We start from the raw sequence: 24,419 nt of genomic DNA on the forward strand, positions 1-24,419 counted from the left end.
CTCAGGGACCACTCTCCATATCCCTCACTTTCAACACTATGCGACAGTAGGACATTAACAGGACACTAACTTAGAGATACCCGGGCCCTGTAACACCATAGGTATTTTCCTTCTTCCCGTCCGCAGCCGGAGACGAGCCGTCCTTTCTCAGCGGTGTGTGTGTGTGTGTGTGTGTGTGTGTGTGTGTATATATATATATATATATATATATATATATATATATATATATATATATATATATATATACACCACTATGTATCACCACCCACACCACTTCCATCATCCTTGAAATACAACTTGTGATAAGTTGCCAGTTTGTCATTACAAATTATAAAGTCATACTAATCAATGAAATGATGACTGTATTGTTGGTTAACTCACGACTAATTCAGTGGTTCCTCATAGGAAATTTTTTGGTGAAATATCGTATTAATGAAAGGTTTAACTGAAAACTTTACCTTTTCAATCTTTTCCTTGAAATTTTTTTTGGGGATTATTTAACTAGTCATCTTTTAAACTGGTAATGTTTTGTTGCAGGAGGAAGGCTGGCTGACTGGTGTTAAAGAAAGCACCAACGAGAAGGGTCTTTTCCCAGCCAACTTCACCCGTCCTATGTAAGGCACGACAGCTACCACTCAGGCACCTTCCACCTCATGGAAGATGAAGACTCCCTCACATCTCACATAATTCTTACTCTTGTTATTAATACTGATTTTTCCAATACTACTCTTTCATCATAATGTGCCACCTGGTTGGCAGGGAATTCTACTTGATTAATGGAATTTAAACTGAGCACTTAGAAAGTGCACTTATCAGTTTCAAGTTCCAGTACATTTGTTTATGGTTTGTGATGATCCATATTTGGATCAGTGCCAAACCCTTGTTAGTTTTGTGTTGTGAGATTCTCTCCCTCCCTCATCTGTCTTCTTTAATGTAGTGTACATTTTATAACCATTAATACCTACTCCTTCCCAAAATGTATGTGCTTACCACTGCTACTGCTAATTTAATGTGTTGTAAGAGAAAACAAGAAAATTATTTACACTGCCCTTAAAAAGAAAAAGTTAGATAGGGTCACCTGTAGAAATCCACAGGAACTTCTAAGTTTGGTGTCAGAATGGCATCATGTGTCACTGTTAGCAGCAGTAGCATTGCTGTGTGGTGGATAGACAAGCAGCAGTCATCTTTATGATGGTTTCACTGAGGCTTGTTATATGCCATTGGCCTACTGGCATCCCACAAGACCCCATAATGATGGTGTGTCTAGGATAGAACTTTCCCTCATGGAGTAAGAAACCTATGCAGCTTTACATAGTAAGAACCTGAGAACTGTCTCTGCACTGGAGCTGCTGTCTTTTAGTAGGTGTGTAGAGATCCCTAATTATTGCCTTTTTTTTTTTTTTTTTTTTTCATTTTTTTATTTATTGATAATTTAGTTCTAAGATAATTGTTATGTTTCTGAATGTTTATTATATGATCTGATATTTCAATACTCCTTATTTTAACTGAAAATGTAATATTTGTAGTATTATTTGCAATTGAAACTTTATATTGGCTTGGTAAGCATTGTAATCTTAGAAAAGATTACCAAGAATTACCAGGTCAAAAGACTGTCATAATGAATGCACTACTTTGTTTTGCCTGACACAGCTGTTTGAGAACCTCATATTTTGCACACCAAAATAAAATAAAATTTACTCTTGACCCTTCATATGTATAGAAAAAAACAAACAAACAAACAAACATAATTTTTTTGTTTCTTTTCAGGTGCATGCAATAAGTTTCCTTGATTAAGAATATATTCTAGTTTAGTTTAGTTTCTGAGGTTATCTTGCACCTTGTGTGCCATGAAGTGCACTGGTTAACAGTCCAGCAGTCAGTGCAGTGGGTGTGGTAGTTTCCCTCAGATATCTACCACATTTGTCTACAGCAACTTAAGTAATGTTGTGTAAATAATGCTCTTGAATATAAGGAGACCATTGTAAATAGTTATTCAGATGTAAATAAAATATAAGGCAGAGTCTGTCATGTAAAGATGGTCTCAGAATTATGTATATAATAGAAGTTATGATGAAGGAAATCTTGTTATTTACTTCATACAAATGATAAGTGGAGTCTTGAGGCTCCAGGAATACCTGGTCATTGTACTGAAATTATTAAATTTAGAAAAATTTCTGCAGACAGTGACTGAATGATCATTAGGTCTCCAGAGTTGGACATACAGATGTGCCATGTACCAAAACAGGTACTTAATTAGCTACTAATATTACTTTATGTAATCTGTTTTAACCCACTAGTGTCACCCTTGGTGTCATGTTGCTCACCCTTCCATTTTTGTCTTGTTAAGGAGCTTTAGAATTATGAACATGAAAGTCCTTGTCCTTTTCCAGTTGCAGAAGTTTTTAGTAACTCAAAAAATATGGTGCCTTGATGCAGTTTGCCTTGTATAGATAGATCATTTGATATGAGATTTTACTAATGAATCATGTCAACCTTGCCCGGCTCATGAAGGGTGCAGCGTGGCCATGCGACTGTTACCCTGGTGTGGGAGCTGTGAGGGGCCAGCGTGCTGGAGGGGCACATACATAGTGAATGCTCAGCAGAGATTTTCTTTGTCAGCAAAGTGTTGTACAAAGCTGCTTCAAATTTTATTTGATCAGTTTTGATTCATCACAAAGTATGATTTATACATGGTTATAACATGAAGTGTTTGGCAGAGCTGCTCTGCCTGTGCTCCCATCTTGACTTGCAGTCAGGAACCAAGTATGAATGGTCATTTATTCTTACTATTTTTACTTGTAACATCAGTGCTAATAAAATAATGGAGCCTGTAACAGAAGTTTTATTGACTTTGTCTATAATAATTTAATAGATTCAGTTGCAAGTAATAATTCCTCCTCTTTCCCATCAAAAATTTTTACTTGCTTTAATTTTGTATGCATTACATATTCAACGATTTTTTTTAATGCCTGTGTTCCCCATTTATTTACTTACATAATATTTAATAATTCTATGTATCCTACCTGCCTGTGTGCATGTGTACGAGTATGTGCTACCCTTCTCTCTCTCTCCCTTTTCCTCACACAGGACAATATTTTTGTAAAAGGACTAAGAACCTCATAAATGAAGCATATGTGTAACTTACATATTGCATATGTTTGAAACTGAATTCATAAATGTATTGATAAATAAGATTTTAAAAAATATACAGAATATGTACAAAAATATAACAAAACTAATAAATGCAAGATGAAATCAATGAAAAAAAATTGCCTTGCTTTCTAGTTGTAAGTCTAGGGTGGTGTTTGTATCAAATTTGCACAGTAAGTGATAAATTTTACTTTGGCAAATCAGCCTCTGCTGAGGTGAGCTAACCCATGAGATATGCTATGCTGCACCGCATCGTCAGTTGCTTGTGCATTCCAGCACCGGTCGGACGTTCCTCCACTTGCTCGGCTCGCTATGCCGGCTTTTGCTACGTCACCTGTTCCCCAGGTATTTCTGCAGGCTGGATATGTGGTATGGGTTACGCCTGCCACTGGACTATGGTATGGGTATGGGCCTGCCATATGATATGGTATGGGTTGGGCCTACCATGATACTGCCTTTGCTGTGTTTGGGGCACCGAGTTTCCATTTTTGTGCAGGGCGGCAGTCATGTCCAGCTCTGATGACCAGCCTGCCCCTCTTCCTGAGGCTTCTCGTCGTGACGAGGAGAGGCAGAGTGACAGCAGTTCTTCGAGGGAGAGTCCTGGGGAATCTTCACATCGTGGAAGTGGCACCGGTGGCTCCGGGGAGCATTGACATTGCCGGCGCGACGCTTGTCGGCGCTCGGTGGTCATGTCACATGTAAACAAGCGGATTCGGCCCATTGTTACTGCCCGTTCACACTCCTCTCCTACTACGGCGAAGGTGTCTGAGCCTTCCTTTTGCCATGTATTGGATGAAGTGGCGGTGTTGAGAGGTGAGGTGGTGAAATTGCGCGCCAGTACCCCGTCTGCCCCCCGGCCTGATGTGGACACTCAGCCCGGCTTTTCTCAGGGCCCAAAGCACTCAGGGTTGCGTCTGTCGCCAGGACGGGGCTCTGTTGATTCACGTATTGTCACTCCTAACTTTTCTGGTTTTCATTCTTCCAGTGGTGAGGATGGTGAGTTACGGCCCAATCCCCCACGGGGTAGTGTGTTGCTACAAAGTGCTAAGGCTCTGGGGCCTCCTGACAGTGTTTCAGAGGACATTGACCAGCAGGTGGTGAGCATGGTGAATTTCCTGTTTGAAAAAGATATGCAGGATGACAAATATAAAGCCGTCTCTGAGGATGTGGTTACCAGACGTCCCGGCAACTATCCTGCGCTAGCCCCTGTGGAGTGTAACCCACAGATTTTGGGGGCCTTGAAAACTGACGCCAAGAAGGCTGACTATCGGCTCAAGGATGTAAGTGGTGACTTACAGATGGCAGATATTATTCTCACTAAATCACTCCTAGCTCTGGACCAACTTGCTCAGGAGGAAGGTAACATGGTGGTAGAACGGGAGGTTACTCTTCTTAATGGTGCCTTAGCCCTGCTGGGCCATGCTAACTATCGCACCAACTTGGCTAGGCGCTTCATTATGAGGCGGGAGATAAATCGGGGTTTCTGGGGGAGGTCTGCCCACAGAAGTTTTTCTTCAAGGTTCCAGCCCTACAGTGCACAGCGACAGGGCTTCAGGGGTGCTCAGCAACACCCTTTGCCACGTCAAGAGATGGACTCAAAAAACGCCAGGAGCCGGGATCTCTACCGGCCCCAGCAGTAAGGGAGGTTAGTGACTCATTTTCAGCTGGCAGACTCCGTCACTACATGCAGGAGTGGAAGATCACTAATGATCCTGTGATTTTGGACATTGTACAGCACTGTCATCTGGATATTCAGAAATCTGATATTGAGCATTTATTTTTTGGTGAGCTGTGCTATAAATTTAATTTAGAGGAGCAACTTATTATCAAGGAGGAGATTGACAGCCTTTTAGACCTTGGGGTTCTTGTGATTACAGAAAGACACCCAGAACAAGTTATTTCTCCCATTTTCCTGAGACCAAAGAAGGATGGTGGTTATAGGATGGTTCTAAACTTAAAGGAGCTTAACAAATATGTTCCTTATAAACACTTTAAGATGGAGAATTTTGAGCAGGCTATTAGACTGATCAATGCTGGGGATTATCTTGCTTCCGTGGACCTTAAACATGCCTATTACTCTGTTAGGATTGCGGAAGAGCAGCAGAGGTATTTATGCTTTAAGTGGGATGGCATTTTCTATCAGTTCACGTGTCTCCCTAATGGCTTTTCAGAGGGCCCGAGGATTTTTACTAAGTTGATGAAGCCCGTGTTTGCTGCACTCAGGGGTATGGGTTACACCATTACTAGCTTTATAGATGACAGTCTGCTGTGTAATCAGTCTAGGGCAGGTTGCATTGCTTGCATTAATGACACCATTGCTCTTTTGCAGAAGTTAGGTTTCTGCATTAACAGTAAGAAGTCTGTGTTGGTCCCTACCAGGTGTATTGAGTACTTAGGAAATGTGATTAATACTACTTCTATGACAGTTTCTTTACCTGAACGCAGGGTTCTCAAGGTTATGACTGCTTGTACGGATCTTATAAAAAAGTCCTCAGCTAGGATCCGGGAAGTAGCTAGGGTTATTGGTCTACTGGTGGCTGCCTTCCAGGCTGTGGAATTTGGCAAGTTGCATTACAGGCACTTAGAGAAAGAGAAAATTGCAGCTTTACAGACAGGCATTGGGGACTTTGAGCTCTGGATGCCCATAACAGATGCTATGAAGGCTGACCTGCAATGGTGGCTTGATAATGTTGCTACACAGGTTCGAAAAATTTTTACTTCTGGCACTGAGATTGATTTGTATATGGATGCCTCCACTCTAGGTTTGGGTGGCCATCTCCAACATAGGTCTAGATCTGGCAGTTGGTCAATGGTTGAGAAGTCCTTGCATATTGATGCTCTGGAACTTAAGGCTATTTTATTTGCCCTTCAGGCTTTTCATCTTGAACTCAAAGGGAAACATGTGCAGGTTTTTTGTGATAACACCATTGCCCTTTCCTATGTAAATGAGATGGGGGGTATAAAATCGGCCATGTGTAATGACATTGCGATTCAGATCTGGGACTGGTGTGTAGCTAATGATGCCTGGGTCACCTGTTCTCATATACCTGGAAAGGAGAACACGGCGGCAGACACCGCATCATGTATTGTCAATGATAGGCATGAGTGGCAGCTCAATGTGCATATTTTCAGGCAGCTTTGTGGCACCTTCGGCTCCCCTGTTATAGATTTATTTGCGTCTAGGCTTAACAACCAAGTGCCTTTTTACTGCTCCTGGAGGCCAGACCAGGGGGCAGCACACTTTGATGCGTTCTCTCTGAACTGGGCACAATTTGAGCTATCTTATATCTTCCTTCCATTTGCCTTAATTACTAGGTGCCTGCAGAAGTTGAAGGAGGAGGCGGCGCGTGCATGGATGGTTCTGCCGTTGTGGATGTCACAACCCTGGATGGGCCAGCTGCTTTGCCTGCTGGTGGCTCCTCCCCATCTTATTATGCTGAAGAAGGGGGTATTGAGTCACCCGTCATCTCGCGGGGGAGCACCTGGTCATGAAGCACACTCGGCTGATGGCGTGCTTGCTGTTGGGCAACAATTGCGAGCACGAGGCATTTCTGAGGCGGGTGCGGAAATCATCCTGGCCTCGTGGAAACCAGGTACAGCCAGGCAATACAAGCCACATATCACGCGGTGGTCACAATTTTGTGCTAGATGGGACGTCAATCCCCTTGCTCTCTCTCTATCAGACATTATTAACCTTTTGTCTGCCAATTTTCCCAGGGACCTGGGTTATGAGGCGGTCAACACTGCGAGGAGTGCACTCTCTTCACTGGGCATTGTGATAGATGGATGCCGAGCTGGTAACCACCCCTTGGTTACCCGCTTTATGAAAGAGGTTTTTAACCTTAGGCCCCCTATGCCCAGGTATACTGCCACTTGGGATGTTCAGCCGGTTCTTGCAGAACTTAAATCTATGTCCCCCTTGCACAACTTGTCCCTTAAGGACCTTACCCTTAAGCTTGTTATGTTGATGGCGCTGACCCATGCAGCGAGGGTGCAGACTTTGCATTTGTTAATTCTTACTGACATTAGTGTTGCTCAGTCCTATAATACTCTGAGATTGCGTGGTACTCTTAAGCAAGCCAGGCCGGGTTTCAATGTGTGTGAAGTTCGGTTGAAGGCTTATTCTCAGGATGCTAGTTTATGTGTCTGTGCCACTTTATCAGGGCTACGATTTTCTTGTAAGGTCACTCCAAGATCTTTTTCCTCTTTAGTCTTCATTATTTGTTCCTCTCCCATCAAATAGTTCCATGCTGGTCTTCTCTTACTCTTTCCTATTTCCATTATGTGGCATTTCTTGGCATTAAACTCCAATTTTCACTTCTTGCTCCATTCATAGATCTTGTTTAAATCTTCCTGCAACAGCAGACAGTCCTCTCTGGTTTTGATGACTCTTAGTAACTTTGCATCATCAGCGGATAAATTTTTATAACTGTTTATTCCAATGTGAACGTCGTTTACATAAACTTGAAACATAATGGGGGCTAACACTGACCCTTGAGGCACTCCACTAGTTACTTTACCCAAGATGAGTATGTATCTCTGATCACAGTTCTCATTTCCCTATCCTTAAAATAATCTCTTGTCCATTTGAGCAAGGTTCCACGCAGTCCTCCTATGTACTCTAGTTTCCAAAGAAGTCTTCTGTGTAGGACTTAATCGAAAACCTTTTTAATGTCCAGGTATACTGTGTATACCCATCCATCTCTGTTTTCAAGTCCTGCAATAACTCTCGAGTAGAAGCTTAATAAGTTTGATACACATGACCAACCTGTCTTGAACCCAAACTGTCTGTTCGATATGACTTGCTCCTTTTCTAGAAATTTAACCCATTTTTCTTTGATAACTATTTCACATAACTTCCCTACGATACTTGTAAGTGACACTGGTCTGTAGTTTATTGGTTCAGTTGCCTTTCCTCCTTTAAATATCGGTATTACGTTGGCTCTCTTCCACTCTAGTGGAACTTTCCCTTAATTTATTGAACTTTAAATTATTTCCCAAATTGGATCCAGTAATTGCTCTTTACATTCTTTTAACACCCAGCCTGATACACCATCTGGCCCCATTGTTTTTCTGACTTCCAACTTATCCAGTTATCTTCCAATATCTTCTTTATGTACTGCAATCTCCCGTAATCCTTGGCAATCCAATGTCCTATTAGGTTCTATGACTTCATCTTCTGCAGTGAATATCGTTTTGAAGCTCTCATTCATTATTTCACTCATTTCCTTCTCTGTTTGGTATGTCTTCCCATCTTTAATTATTTTTTCAATTGTTTCCTTATTCTTTGCCATTTATAAACTTGTAGAAAAGTTTGGGTTTATATTTGATTCTATCCACTACATCTTTCTCAAAATTTATTTCTTCCTCTCTCTTTACTCTAATATATTCATTTCTAACATCTTTGTACTGCTGTATGTTATAGTCATTTCCCTGCTTTAAGAGTTTCTTCCACGCTTTATCCTTTGACTTTTTTTCCTTGAATGCATCTAGCATTGTACCAAACATGTATTTTTTTTCTGAACTCTATAAACAGGAACAAACTTTTTTACTCTTTCATTGTATTTCTGTAAGAATATATCATATTTCCCTTGTACAGTCTTTCTGCACATAATATTACGCCACTCAATATCAGCAAAATAAATCCTTAATTTTTCAAAATATATCCACTCTTGCATAATTTAATCTCTCTCCTTTATAGTCCTCTCTGTAACTTATCTCATCTTCCTCCTGCATTTGCATCTCTAATGTCACATGATCATTTTCCCCATTGGACTAAGGTATCGTATGATTAGATGAGACTCTAGTTTCTTTGTGAAAACTAGATCAAGCAATGATGGTTCTTCTTCCCCCCTGTACCGTGTTGACTCCTCCACCCACTGGTCCATTGTATTAACCATAGTCAACTGTAACACTTTCTCGCTCCACTGCCCAGCATTATCCATTACTTCCATCTCTCTCCAGTTTATCTTTTTACAGTTAAAGTCTCCAACTAAGAGTATTCTTCTGTCTCTTCTTATCATGTTATCTAGGCACTTTATCACCTCTCTTTGCATATCTTTATGCTCTTCTGATCCTCATGTATTAGTCTTTGGTGGAACATATGTAACTATAATTTTTTTTTTCCTTCATATCTTCTGTTCTGATTGTTACTCCCATTACTTCCACCTTGTCCTCACCATATTGCACATCCTCCACACATATATTATCACGAACCATTATTAGCACTCCTCCTCCCCCTTTATCCTTCCTATCCCTCCTCCAGGTATTATATCCCTCCTCTTTAAAGTTGACATGGATCTCTTTTTTCAGTTTTGTTTCAACGATGCACATTACATCCGGTTTTTTCTCTTTCAAATAATTCCGAACTTCCAATATGCTTGATAACAACCCATCTATGTTAGTATGTCATTCTTAATTTATTGCCTCTTCCACGACCTTTTCTTTTTCCTTAGGTACCACTTCTTTAGTATCATATCCAGAACCCTCCAGTAAAAATTCTTCTTCTCTATCTCTGTCCTTTTCTAATTTTTTTTCCTTAGCCTCACTTCTTAGCACTTTCTCCTTTTCCCTTTCCTCTAAGTTCATATCTTTTTTTATCCATATTTCCTTGTGATTTACATCATCGGCCAGCTTCCTTTTCCTAGCCATAATTTCCTCTACAGCCACTTGAGATCTCATTTTCACCTTCATTGGTCTCTTACCCCCTTCACTATATCTTCCCAGCCTAATCACTTCCTCCACCTCCTGGTCAAATTCTTGTGTGGTGTCTTGTACTCGTTTTGATAACAGTTTTGGCCATTTCCCTTTCTTCACGTTGTCTCATGAATTTATTTGGAATTTTCTTTTTCCTCATCACATAAATGATGAAGCTTTTTTTCTTGTCCACTGCATCCCACACCAATTCTTCCTTTTCTTTGATAACCTGTATTACAGCAACTCTCGTGTTCTCCTGAATTTGTCTTCTTGCCACTTCTGAAAATCTGACTTTTTCCTCTTCTTGCTCCTGTTTCCATTCATTTCTTAGCTCTTTCAACTTGTTATCACCTAGACCACCTTCTACTATGTCTGTAATCCCGTCCTGCTCTTTAGCCTGCAAGGTCTTTAAAGAGCTTTCATAATTTTGGCATGTGGTTTTTCACCTCTCGTGTATCTGTCCTTGCCTTTGCTAACAACCTGCTACCCCACTCTCCAACGTGCCACTGGAGCGCTTCAGGTCTCTCCTTGTACCGACACCATTTCAGAGTTAATGTCATTTCCATATCTGCTCGCCATTTAATTAGCCCATTATCCTCTATCCTTTTCTTTATCTCTATAGGTCCCATCCTATTCCAATCCTCCTCAAGGTTTTCCTTTTTTTTTTCATTTTTCAGTTTCCTTCTTTCATGATGACATAACCCTGTTATCCTGTAGTACCTGCTTTATTCATCTATCCTCTAGTTTCCTTCCATCTTCTTTAAGAAGTTCATCTTACCTCTGACCACTCTCTCCCTAAAGGTTCTCCAGCCCATCTCTCTTCTAATGGCTTCTAAGGCAGTACTATGAGGGACTCCTAAACCCCATCTTCCTACTATATTTTGAGTTTTCTCTAGTTTACCTAGATCTTCCTCCCGATGATAGGTAATTTCAGACCCATATATGCAATACGGCACTGCCATCCCTTTCCACAAGCTTCTAGCTACTTCATATTTGTTTACTGACCTGCTTCCTGCATTGACTATCATCCCTGTCATTTTCCTAGTCTTACCTTCATTTATTTTCATCTGTTTTTCTCCTCCTATTCCTTCTTTACTTACATCCAGCCCTAAGTAAGTGTACCTATCTACCACCTCTAGGATATCATTCCCTAGTATCCACTGTCCCTCCACCTGATTATTGAACTCCATCACCTTGCCTTTCCTAGCACTATACGTGACGTTCCATTCTCTTCCATAAGTACTAGCCACATGTAATTACTCCTCCATCTCCTCCTTACTCTCTGCCATCAACACTATGTCGTCAGCATATGCGAGGCATCCTTGTCTCCTGGCTCCTACCTTGACTCGCCTCCCTGATATCCTAATCCTTATTATTAACTTCTCTATGTATATATTGAATAGGGTTGTTGAGATCACACATCCCTGGCATACTCCGATGTTATTCTTCATCCAGCCTGTACTGATATCTCCTATTGTAAACTTGACTTCATTCTTCTCGTACAGATTCCTGATCACCTGAACTATGTTCCAGTCCATTCCTATGTGTGTTAGTAATGTCAGCAGTTTCTTCCTGTCTACCCTGTCGTATGTCTTTTCTAAATCCAGAAACACGAGATACAACTCCCTTCCTAGCTTTTAATTCCTTCCTATTTCCTTCATTACTAACACATTTTCTAGACCACCTCTGCCCCTCCAGAAACCACTATGTTTCTCACCAAGCACCTTGTTCTCTATCCATGCCTTAATTTTCTCATTCTGTGTTTATCTCTTCTCGGGGGTGCATTAAGATATTAAGAGACTAAGATTTCCTATGATCTTGAATTTGATCTTGACACTAGAGGTGGCTCGGGATTGCTTTGGATCGACAACTCCTGATTGATTGATTGATACATTTATTGTTGAATTGATAAATAATTACAACAAAGGAGGAGGATGGACCTTACCACCCACCCCCTGGACAAAGACTTTAAGGTTAAAGTATCAAAAATATAACACCAGACAGTATACATAACAAGAATACAAGTATTTCAATAAATAAATACACATATTACACACCTTATTGCATAAACGTCCTACAGTCTGGGAGCGAACTGAGGATATTCCCTGAGTATATCCCTGAGAGTGGTTGACTCTAGGAGATGGTCAATGAGGCTATACAAGTCATGTTGACTTTGTGGCCTAAATTTAGCAATGAAAGGACATTCCATGATATAGTGACGCAGAGTGTAATTCACCTCACCTCGGTCGCTTGCTGGTCACTCAGCCAGTCTTTCCCATTACGGAGCGAGCTCAGAGCTCATAGACCGATCTTCGGGTAGGACTGAGACCACAACACACTCCACACACCGGGAAAGCGAGGCCACAACCCCTCGAGTTACATCCCGTACCTATTTACTGCTAGGTGAACAGGGGCTACACATTAAGAGGCTTGCCCATTTGCCTCGCCGCGCCGGGATTCGAAACCAGCCCTCTCGATTGTGAGTCAAGCGTGCTAACCACTACACTACGCGGTGTGTCCCCTTGGTGTAGCACACGGCACACAGCACACACCAGGAGAAGCACTGACTTCCCAAAAGTATTTGTAGCCTAATCTGAGCCTCATTGCCACCCTGTCATGTGATGCAGTGTGTCTCCCGTAGGTGTAAGCACAGCTCTGGGAGACACGTGCATAGTGAAGACTAGTGCTACTGCCCCTATGGCAACAAAGCTCCAACTGATCACTAATGCTACTTTGCACAAAGTCCTTAATGCTACTCTTAACATAACCCAGAGTGTGCTCAGTGCCAGGGTCCACTGTGTCATCTTGTAGGGTACACTGAGCAAGGCAGTCTGATTTTTTATTTAGTGGGATACCCACATGAGAGGGTATCCAGATGAAATGGACCATGGCACCGGCACCTTCTAGGGCGTGGATGAGATCAAGACACTTATTAATTAGACTACACCTTTTCAACCTCAAATTAAAAAAGATGAACTTCAAATTAAAAAAGATGAACTTCAAATTAAAAAACATGAACTTCAAATTAAAAAAAGTTGAAATTCAAATTAAAAAAGAAGTTCAAATGAAAAAAGATGAAGTTCAAATGAAAAAAGTTGAATTTCAAATAAAAAAAGTTGAAGTTCAAATTAAAAAACTTGAATATGAAATAATATCAATAATATGAAAGAAAATAAAAACATTTCATTAACATCATAAAAAATGTGACGATTGGCATTATCTGCGTCATACAACATGCCCATCAAATAATACTTAAAACTAACCTAAATACCCAAATATTGATTTTAATGTATCCACCAACAATGAAAAAATTAAAAACTGTCAATCAACCTCATACTGCCAATCGATCTAATAGTGTCAATCAACCTCATAGTGAATCAAATAAGGTGACTACAACGTAAATATATATACAGTATATGTATAACCTTCTACCCTCTATATATAAGATGAAGGCAATAATATGAAAGAAAATAAAAACTTATTTCATTAACGTCATAACAAAAGTGATGATAGACACTGTGAGGTTGATTGACACTGTGAGGTTGATAAACACCGAGGTTGATAAACACTGAGGTTGATAAACACTGTGAGGTTGATTGACACTGTAAGGTTGATAAACACCGAGGTTGATAAACACTGAGGTTGATAAACACTGTGAGGTTGATAAACACTGTGAGGTTGATTGACACTGTGAGGTTGATTGACACTGTGAAGTTGATAAACACCAAGGTTGATAAACACTGTGAGGTTGATAGACACTGTGAGGTTGATTGACACTGAGTTTGATAGACACTCTGAGGTTGATTGACACTGTGAGGTTGATAGACACTGTGAGGTTGATAAACACTGTGAGGTTGATTGACACTGTGAGGTTGATAAACACTGTGAGGTTGATAGGCATTGTGAGGTTCATTGACACTGAGGTTGATTGACACTGTGAGGTTGATAGACACTGTGAGGTTGATAAACACTGTGAGGTTGATAAACACTGTGAGGTTGATAAACACTGAGGTTGATAAACACTGTGAGGTTGATAGACACTGTGAGGTTGATAAGCACTGTGAGGTTGATAGACACTGTGAGGTTGATAAACACTGTGAGGTTGATAAACACTGTGAGGTTGATAGACACTGTGAGGTTGATTGACACTGTGAGGTTGATAAACACTGTGAGGTTGATAAACACTGTGAGGTTGATAGACACTGAGGTTGATAGACACTGTGAGGTTGATTGACACTGTGAGGTTGATTGACACTGTGAGGTTGATAGACACTGTGAGGTTGATAAACACTGTGAGGTTGATAGACACTGTGAGGTTGATTGACACTGTGAGGTTGATAAACACTGTGAGGTTGATAAACACTGTGAGGTTGATTGACACTGTGAGGTTGATAAACACTGTGAGGTTGATAAACACTGTGAGGTTGATAGACACTGTGAGGTTGATTGACACTGTGAGGTTGATAAACACTGTGAGGTTGATAAACACTGTGAGGTTGATAGACACTGAGGTTGATAGACACTGTGAGGTTGATAAACACTGTGAGGTTGATAGACACTGTGAGGTTGATTGACACTGTGAGGTTGATAAACACTGTGAGGTTGATTGACACTGTGAGGTTGATAGACACTGTGAGGTTGATAGACACTGTGAGGTTGATTGACACTGTGAGGTTGATTGACACTGTGAGGTTGATAGACACTGTGAGGTTGATAAACACTGTGAGGTTGATTGACACTGTGAGGTTGATAAACACTGTGAGGTTGATTGACACTGTGAGGTTGATAAACACCGAGGTTGATAGACACTGAGGTTGATTGACACTGAGGTTGATAGACACTGTTAGATTGATTGACACTGAGGTTCATGAACACTGAGGTTGATAGACACTGAGGTTGATTGATACTGTTAGGTTAACAAACACTACGAGGTTGAAGGACACTCAAGTGTTAAGACACTAAGAGGTTGACAAAGACTGTAAGGTTGATTAACAATATTATCGTTTGAGTCTGACATAACACACCAAAATATGGCGGTGGTAGAAGACAGAATGACACTTTACGCGGTGACGTCTTATGATGCAATGCAGAATGCACCTCAAGACAAAGCTGTGATTTGTCAAACATGCGGACGCAAAAGTAGCAGGCTCTTGCCCATGCAAAAATTATAAATTTCACCGCTAATTTTCTTTTTTTTTTAAACACATTTTTGTGTAATTTTCTTGTGTTAATCAGTAAACTTAGTAAGTAAGGATTTTCGAGGGTGAAGAAAACGAATCTGACTTTTGTTTTGCCGTAAATTTGATATTATAACCATAATACAGCAGAGTACAGATTTCATAGAACTAAATACTTAAATAATTACTGTGACTGTGCATATATGAACTTTATAATGTGGTGAAAAATCTGGCTCATATTTTGGTACTAGCAACCAACCGATTAGCTTCCAAGAAATTTGAAGAGGCAAAATGGAATAAATACATTAAGTATGAAAGGTTGGTTTAAGGCTTAAACCAACCTTTCCTGCGGCCCGCGGGCCGCATGCGGTCCTCAAAGGCTTTCATTGCAGCCCTTTCTCCTAATAAAAAAAAAAAAAAAAAAAAAAAATTAAGATATAGTGCGGCCCTCAGAGAGAGAGAGAGAGAGAGAGAGAGAGAGAGAGAGAGAGAGGAGGAGGAGGATTTCGTGTTAGGCGCCGCAACAGCGGAGGTCATATGGCGCCTCATCAAACTATTTAATTAAAACCAAAAAGGGTTTAAAACAAATCGTAAAATAACTAAAAGCAAGTAAAAACGAGAAAATTAATGGTAAGTAAAAACAAAAAACTACAATAATATACATAAAACATTAAAATACATATAAAAAATGAAATAAAATTCACAGCTTTGGGAGAAGGCCAGCTTCTCCAAAAAATCTAAAAACGTCATGGCCTTGGGCCAGGCACTCTGGTCGAAGGTCCTTTGAGATATAATAGACACCGCTATCTCTACCGCGACAGCGGTAGAGATAGCGGTGTCGTAACTCTATCAAACTAGGGCACTCTACTAATAGGTGCCGCACGGTAAGCGGCACCAGGCAGTCATCACAGTAAGGTTGAGGGTCCCTGGTCAACAGGTACCTTTGTGTAAGGTACGTGTGACCTATACGCAGTCGCGCCAATAAAGTCTGTAAATGTCGATCCCGAACATGGGTGTATGTCCAGTGAGGGATAGAGGAAGTAGTGATCTCTCCCATTTTCGAGGTTGCGACCCCCATTAGCCATCTCCTCTGCCAAATTGCTGCAACTGCCTCACGAATTAGAGGAAAGACATCTCGAAACGGAACAGAGGCAGGAGATGGAGCGCGACTTGCTGCCTCTTTAGCGCGGCGATCTGCGTGTTCATTCCCTGGAGGAACACCAACGTGACCAGGGACCCAACAGAACCCAACACGATATCCTCGTTGTGTAAGAAGGTATAGCCACTCCAGGGCTGATAAAACCAAAGGGTTAAAGGATATAGTGCAAGAGAGAGAAGTAAGAGCACTGCGACACAGTCACTAAAAATTGTAAAAGACGAAACCGGTAGAGTAAAAATTATTTGTAAAGCTAGGACTATGGCAGACAGCTCCGCAGTAAAGACGGATGCCACTGAAGGAAGGCTGCCAGACCGATAAAAAGCCCTCAGAGAGAGAGAGAGAGAGAGAGAGAGAGAGTTACCAACTAATTATTTGTTTATCAGCATAATCTCACATAAAATGTCTTTGATCGTAGTAAATAACATGAAATAGTAAGGTTATGTGGCCCTCCAGACCAACAGAGTATACAGTGACTACGTAGTGGCCCTTTGGGAAAAAAAGGTTGCACACCCCTGGTTTAAACGTGTTTCGTGACTTTCATTGGTATCGCATAGCAGTGGTAGAGCAGGAAACCAGGTAGAAAGGCGTGTTCACCGATAGCACTTATCTCTATTTTTTGTACATAGGCAGGTGTGTAATAAGTGTTATCCAAGTGTTGGGATCATCATATGTTCATGCGAACCCTCAATCCCCTCACTTCGCGGATAATTTTTCTCGCTAGTTAGAATCGGCCATTTTAACTAGTCTCTCAGACTAATCCGCCTCCTTGTCAATAACAAGTCTCAGTACAATTCGCTCCTCACTCTCAAGTCTCGTAACTAGAGTAATCCGGATCCCTCTTAATGCCGTAACTCTCTAGTTTACCCCTCATTAGTGATTGTACTCATAAGTGTTTACTTAAGTATAATCTAGGTAATTTCAAGGTTGCCTTTATTATCACTCTGCCAAGTTCCTCACTTAAGTAATTCGCTTATCATTTTTTTTTTTTTGTTGTGGTTTAACATCTATTTAATATGGCTTCCGCTCAGTTTAACGTTGAAGATTTTTGTGCCGACCCTTCTCTGGAACAACTTAAAGATGCTAATATAAAGAAGGACCAATGGAAGACCATCGCTAAACATTTTGATGTTCCCATCACGTCTCAGATGACTAAAGAGGTCATTAAGAATGTAGTTGTTGAACATCTAGTGCAAGAAGGTCAGTTGCTAGGAAATGCCATAGAAAAGTTAACTCCCATGTCAGCCTCTACGAGGACTATAATACACAGTCCCCAGGAAGAACAGGATAAGAGTAGGATAAGTCAATGGGAAATTGAGAAGCTTAAACTAGAATACCGGATGCATGAAAACAAATGCAATTACAGGCAGAAAAAGAAGCAAAAGAAATGCAACTACAGGAAAAACAAATGCAACTACAGGCAGATAAAGAAGATAAAGATAAAGAGAGAATTACAGGAAAGACAAATGCAACTACAGGCAGAAAAGGAAGAGAGAGAATTTCAGTTACAACTTAAAAGGCAGGAGAAAGAGTCAGAAATTCAGGAGTTAGCCCTACGAAATGACGCTAAGTTTAGAGGGGAAGAAATAGATATAAAGAAACAGTTAACAAGCTTTAATCCTGCTACAGCTGCTCCGCTAGTTCCCCCTTTTGATGAATCTGATGTTGACGGGTCATTTCGCGCTTTTGAGAGCATTGCTAATAGGAATAAATGGCCCAAGGATCAGTGGGTGTCTCTCCTTGTCCCTAAGCTAGTAGGAAAAGCTTATAGGGTATACAACGGCCTTAGTGATGAGGTAGAATATGAAGAGATCAAAGGTAACATTCTAGACGCCTACTCTATCACTTCTGATGGATACAGACAACAGTTCCGAAAGTATGTAAAACCAGACTCTCACACCTATGTTGAATTTGCTAGTGAGAAACTAAGACAATTTAAAAAATGGTTAGCCGACCTTAACATTACCACCATTTCGGAGTTGCTCAATCTAATGGTCCTGGAAGAATGGAAGAACAAGTTACCTTTTAATATTCTGAGGCATGTGGAAGAACGGGGAGAGAGTGATCTTATGTCTGCCGCTAAAGTGGCTGATGCGTTTGCTTTGTTGATGGGATCCCTGGGTAGTAGAGGTCGTGGCTCACTGTCTAATGTTAGGTCCTCCTTTGGGGAAGGTTTTGGGGGCGCGGGTGGTAAGCCAACCGGATTCTCGCCAAATGCATATAATTCCCCCTGGTGTACATACTGTAAGAAGCCAGGTCACACGATCCAGAAATGTAGACACCCAAATTGCAAGGGCTCTCAACGTCAATTTTCTTTTGTGTCCCCTAGACCTAACACATTTGAGAACAAGAAACCAGTGGCCCTAGCTAACCCTGTCAACTCGCCTCTAGAACTTTATGACTCGTACATGTATCAAGGTAAAGTGTCCCTGACTGATGGTAAAGACAAGGCAATAAATATCAAGGTTCTGCGTGATACAGGTGCTGCCCAATCCATCTTAAGGGAAGATGTCATCCCTAACATCAAACAGGCTTTCACTGGGAGAAGGTGATCCTTACAGGTCTCGAATCACAGCTCTCCTATCCTTTGGCTAATATTAGCTTACAGTGCCCGTTCATTTCAGGAGAGGTTGAGGTAGCCATTAAACCTGGTGAACTGCCAGTACCAGGGGTACATCTTGTACTGGGTAATGATCTTGCGGGTAACTTGGCTGTTCCAAACTTAATTGTTCTTGATTCTCCCTTAACAGAAAGTCCCACTAAGACCCTGGACGAAACATCCCCTCACTTCTTCCCAGTGTGTGCAGTCACCAGGTCTCAGTCCAAGTCCCCTGCCCTTTCATCACCTCCTCCACCAATGATTGCCTCTACTGACAACTTGTACAATAACATCATTTCAAAGGAGAATTTGATTAATGCTCAGGAACAGGATCTCACTTTGGCTAAGATCAGACATGTTGCCAGTGAGACAAAGGATATGTCTAAATTGCCTTGTTTTTATTATCAGGAAGGAGTCCTGATGCGTGCCTACAGACCTCCTGAACTGAAACAACTAGACACCTGGTCAGAAACACATCAAGTTGTCATCCCTTGTCTGTAAGACCAGCCATTATAGAACTAGCTCATGATGGATTGTCAGGTCATCTAGGCATCCAAAAAACCTACAAGAAGGCTCTTCAACATTTTTTTGGCCAGGAATGAAAAAGGATGTGTCACACTATGTAAAACATGTCACATATGTCAAAGTTGTGGGTAAGCCTAACGAACGCCTTGTGCCAGCTCCTCTGACGCCTATTCCAGTTCAGACGGAGCCCTTCGAAAAGATCATTCTAGACTGCGTAGGGCCCTTACCCAAAACCAAACGAGGGAATCAGTATTTGTTAACCCTCATGGATCCCACTACCAGGTACCCTGAAGCATTCCCTCTTAAGAACATCACATCAAAGACCATTGTAAAACATCTAATACATTTTTTCACCTCGGTAGGAATTCCAAAACAAATTCAGTCTGACAAGGGTAGCAATTTCACTAGCCATTTTTTCCAACAGATAGTGAATGAGCTAAACATCGACCATGTTACCTCCTCGGCTTACCACCCCAATCCCAAGGCTGTCTGGAGCGGTTTCACCAAACATTAAAATCCATGATGAAGAAGTATTGCTTGGAGCATCAAGGAGACTGGGATGAAAGTATTTCTTTCCTTCTCTTCGCTTTAAGAGAATCTCCTCAAGATTCTTTAGGTTACTCCCTTTTGAATTACTCTATGGTAGACAGATCAGGGGGCCTCTCAAAATATTAAAGGATCAATGGTTTACTCAAAATACTCCTTCAAGCCCCAGTGTGTCTGACTACATCAGTAACCTTAAGAATAAAATCAGTGAAGTCAGATCTTTTGCTAAATCAAACTTCCTCAAATCTCAAACTAAAATGCAACAGAATTCTCTTCCCAAATCTGTCATGAGAAGTTTCAAACCAGGAGACAAGGTTTTACTTTTTCTCCCCACTCCAGGCAATGCTCTTCACAGTAAGTTCATGGGACCTTATGTTGTGGCTAAAAAACTAAGTCCATTAAATTATGTGGTCCACACTCCTGACCGTCGTAAGGATTCCCAACTAGTTCATATTAATCTAATGAAACCTTACCACTCCAGAGAACCAGAGGACTTGTCTCGCACTGTACCTGTATGTCTAGTAGGGAAGGAGTCTGGTCCTGTGCCCCCTGAGGAAGAGTCCGACATCGAATTCCTCTTCTCGTCACCTAAAGGACGCCCCTCAAACAGCCAAATCATGTCCAACCTTGATGAGGTGTTTCTTTCCTTAACACCTTCACAACAGTCTGATCTTAAAAAATTATTGCTAGACTTTTCTGAAATCACAGGTGACCTTCCAGGAGTTTGTAATACTATCCAACATGACATAACATTAATATCTAATGACATCAAGCCTATAAGACAACCAGCCTATCGCATTTCACCCATTAAAAGAGACTTGATGAAAAAAGAGGTAGACTATCTGCTCTGTCATCACCTTGCAGAACCTAGTATATCTCCCTGGGCTTCTCCCTGCCTGTTAACATCTAAGCCAGATGGTAGTAGTCGATTTTGCACCGACTACAGGAAATTAAATAAAGTGACGGTGCCAGACTCCTACCCATTGCCCTTGATAGAGGACCTTATAGATAGTATAGTAGCCAAATTTGTAACCACTATAGACTTACTTAAAGGTTACTACCAGATTCCCCTCTCGGACGAGGCCCAAATAATATCCGCCTTCATCACCCCCTTCGGACTATACCAATACACAGTGATGCCCTTTGGCTTGTCTAATGCTCCCGCCACCTTCCAGAGGGCTATAAATTACATCACTCAAGACTTGGAGGGAACATCTGCATATCTGGACGACCTGGTGGTGACTGCAGACGACTGGGCGACACATCTGACCCGTCTTCGGAGGCTGATGGGTCGGTTGCAGGAAGCCGGGCTTACAATCAACCTGGCCAAGTCCACCTTCGGGAAGTCTACGGTGGTCTACCTGGGACATGTGGTGGGGAACGGCAAGGTTCACCTCAAGAGAGCTAACGTGGAGGCCATCCTTGGCTTCCCTGTTCCTACCACCAAGAAAGCTCTCATGAGGTTCTTGGGGATGGCTGGTTTTTACAGACGCTTCTGTAAGGACTTCTCCACCCTGGCCGCCCCCCTGACGGACCTTCTCAGCACTTCTGTCCCCTTCCACTGGACCCCGACCTGTGACCAAGCCTTCCAACTCCTCAAGGCGTTTCTCTCCTCGGAACCAGTGGTCTGGACGCCGGATCACTCCCGCCCCTTCCCTCTACAAGTGACCATATCAAGGGGGTGGACAACATCATCGCCGACGCCTTATCAAGATCTCCCGTCTCACCTCCTTCATGAGCCCATTACGGAGGTCTTAGGGGAGGAAATGTTACGCCCGCCCGTAACATGCATTACTACCATCACCTCCTCCGCTTGTTACCTCGTTCGCCACCTCTCCGCCTCCCCTTCCACGTCACCGTCTCATGAACCTTCCACGCCACCGTCTCGTGAACCTTCCACGCCACCGTCTCGTGAACCTTCCACGTCACCGTTTCATGAAGCCCCGCTACTGTCCCGAAGTTGGATTCACGCGGCCCCTTTCGACTCAACCGAAAGTGTTGAGCCAGCTCTTAGCTTTCTGGATTGGCAGTTGAGATCCAAGCCTCAACCAGTGAACACAACGCCTCTTGGGTCTACCGTGGGATCAACCATCACCCAGCATTTCACCACTGCGACACCGCATAAGTATCACTTCCCCTCGTCCGTGTTTTCCACATTGCCTCTATATAGGATTAGGATTATTGTTAGGTATTAAGTTGGGTTCTTTATTGTTGTATTTATTACTGTGTTATATGTATATGTGTATGTCATTTTCCTGTGTTTCATGTTATATATCTGTGTTTCATGTTATATCTGTGTCAATATCATTATGGGTTATTAAAATAGCTTTTTAAAGTGACCCCCTTTTGCATTTCCTCACCAGTTGAACCTGCAGTGTTTTTTTTTTTATTGTTATTGTTCACCGGCTCTCCGATGCCAATCTTACCAGTTTAACCGGTGAACGTAACAGTGGTGTGTGCTGTGTGCTGCACCAAGGGGACACATTCTGCGTCACTATATCATGGAATGTCCTCTCATTGCTAAATTTAGGCCACAAGGACAGCATGACTTGTACAGCTTCATTGACCATCTCTTAGGCTCAGCCACTCTCAGGGATATACTCAGAGAATATCCTGTAGGATGTTTAAGCAATAAGGTATGCAATATGTGTATTTATTTATTGAAATACTTGTATTCTTGTTGTGTATACTGTTCAGAGTTAGATTTTTGATACTTTAACCTTAAGTCTTTGCCCAGGGGGTGTTGTAATTATTTATTAATTCAACAATAAATGTATCAATCAATCAATCAATCCTCTACAGGAGCTGCCGATCCAAAGGCCGGAGCGATCCCGATCCACCTGTAGCATCAACATGAAGATCAAATTCATAATATTAGAATTTAGAGGGACTCTCATGCTTGAATGATGTGGATGAATTGAATGATAAATTTGTTGAGAATGTGAGAAACGCAGCATTCAGCCAGATTGGGTATGTGAGAACGAGTGCCAGAAAGTATACATGTAAGCCGTGGTGGAACGATGAGGTTAGGGATGCCAGGAGAGAGAGAAAGATATTAAATTGAGTGTGTAGACAGCTGAGAAAGAAGAGGCATGAGAGTGAAGAGGCAGAAAGTGATTACCAGAATGCATGGACAGCATAATGGTAGCAGCGAGTGACGAAGCGAAAGATAATGAATGGTAGGTGTGAGAGAAGCGTGATTTATAGTCCCGCAGAGAGAAAGGCGTGGAAGGTGGCAATGAATGGTATAGATTCCTGAGGGGTGAGGGGATGTCTGACCGTGAAAATGTGGAGAGGCTCAGGGTGAATGGGACAGTGGTGACAGATAAGGAAGAGATGAAAAAGGTGATCAAAGATTTCTGGGAAGAGATTGGAGGCGTAGGTGAGGTACTTGATGTAAAAGAAGGGTGTGTGACACTGGAGAGAAAGGACGCGGATGAATTGAATGAAAGAATCAGCAGAGAGGAAGTGGAGAAATATGTGAAAAGGCAAAAGAATGGTAAGGCAGCAGGGCCGGATGAGATAACATAAGAGATGTACAAAAATGGAGAAGTTCTGATTAATAGGATGACTGAGCTTTTTAACCAGGTGTGGGAGGAAGAGAGAGTGCCAAGAGTGTGGAATGAATGTAGGGTGACTCGTTACACAAGGGAGGATACAAGAGTAAATATGAGTTGAAAAACTACAGGCCCATTGCATTAGTGAGTACAATAGGTAAAGTGTTCAATGGTGTGCTGAATGAGAGATTGTGTAAATGGATTGAGCAAACTGGAGTGCTGGGTGAAGAACAGAATGGTTTCCGTGTGGATAGGAGAGCTGAAAACAATATATTTGTGGTGAATGAGCTGATTGAGAGGAAAAGGAACGAGGGTAGTAAATTATACTTTGGTTTTCTGGATATAGAGAAAGCGTATGTCAGGGTGAATAGAAGAATGTTAGGCAGAGTCTTAGAAAAGATTAGACTGAGTTCAAAGATAGTTAGCATAGTGCAAAGTATGTATGTGGACACGAGGGCTAGATATAGACTAGGGGACAGAAACAGACTGGGTAAAGAGTGAAAGAGGAGTCAGGCAGGGTTGTATTTTGTCAACAACCCTCTTCAGTTTATATACAGAGGAATTGGCTGCCAGAATGAGAAGGATGAATGATAGGGTATGTGTTCTCTTGTATGCAGATGATGTGGTAATTATGACTGAATCAGCAGAGGAGCTCCAAAGTCTCCTGGATGTTGCAGATGGCTATGGAAGAGACTTTGGGGTGAGATTCAGCAGTGAGAAGAGCAAGGTGATGGTTGTGAATAGGTCAGATGATGAAAGAAACTTGGTGTGGAGACAAGGAGAAAATGAAGTGCAACAGGCTGAGGAATACAAGTATCTGGGGATGTGGATGAGTCCATATGGCTGTGTGAAAGCAAAGAATGAAAAGATGAGCTTGGTGAACCAGTGGGTGGGTCGACTAGGAAGTGCAGCAAGGATGAGAGCCAGCAAGTATGATGTGCTGCGAGAAGTTTGGAAGAGCGTGGCTGTTCCAAGCATCATGTATGGTATGGATGTGATGACGTGGAATGAAA

At 41.8% G+C, this 24,419-nt stretch overlaps 2 protein-coding genes across 2 annotated transcripts in view; both read left to right on the top strand.

The window, feature by feature from the left end:
- Positions 1–2,831, top strand: part of LOC123513275 — a 128,661-nt gene extending 125,830 nt beyond the window's left edge. Inside the window, exon 13 of the mRNA XM_045270346.1 lies at positions 538–2,831. Within this exon, the coding sequence (XP_045126281.1) occupies positions 538–618 (81 nt within the window). The 3' untranslated portion in view covers positions 619–2,831. The remainder of the gene's footprint in view (positions 1–537) is intronic.
- A 2,003-nt stretch (positions 2,832–4,834) lies between these two features.
- LOC123513276 lies at positions 4,835–22,756 on the top strand. Its single transcript, XM_045270347.1, has 2 exons — positions 4,835–7,294; positions 22,652–22,756. The coding sequence occupies exons 1-2, from the start codon at positions 4,835–4,837 to the stop codon at positions 22,754–22,756; spliced, it is 2,565 nt and encodes an 854-aa protein (XP_045126282.1).
- Positions 22,757–24,419: the final 1,663 nt, after the last annotated feature.

Source organism: Portunus trituberculatus, chromosome 35 (assembly GCF_017591435.1).
Source record: "Portunus trituberculatus isolate SZX2019 chromosome 35, ASM1759143v1, whole genome shotgun sequence".
In the NCBI taxonomy this organism is placed as follows: Eukaryota; Metazoa; Arthropoda; class Malacostraca; order Decapoda; family Portunidae; genus Portunus; species Portunus trituberculatus.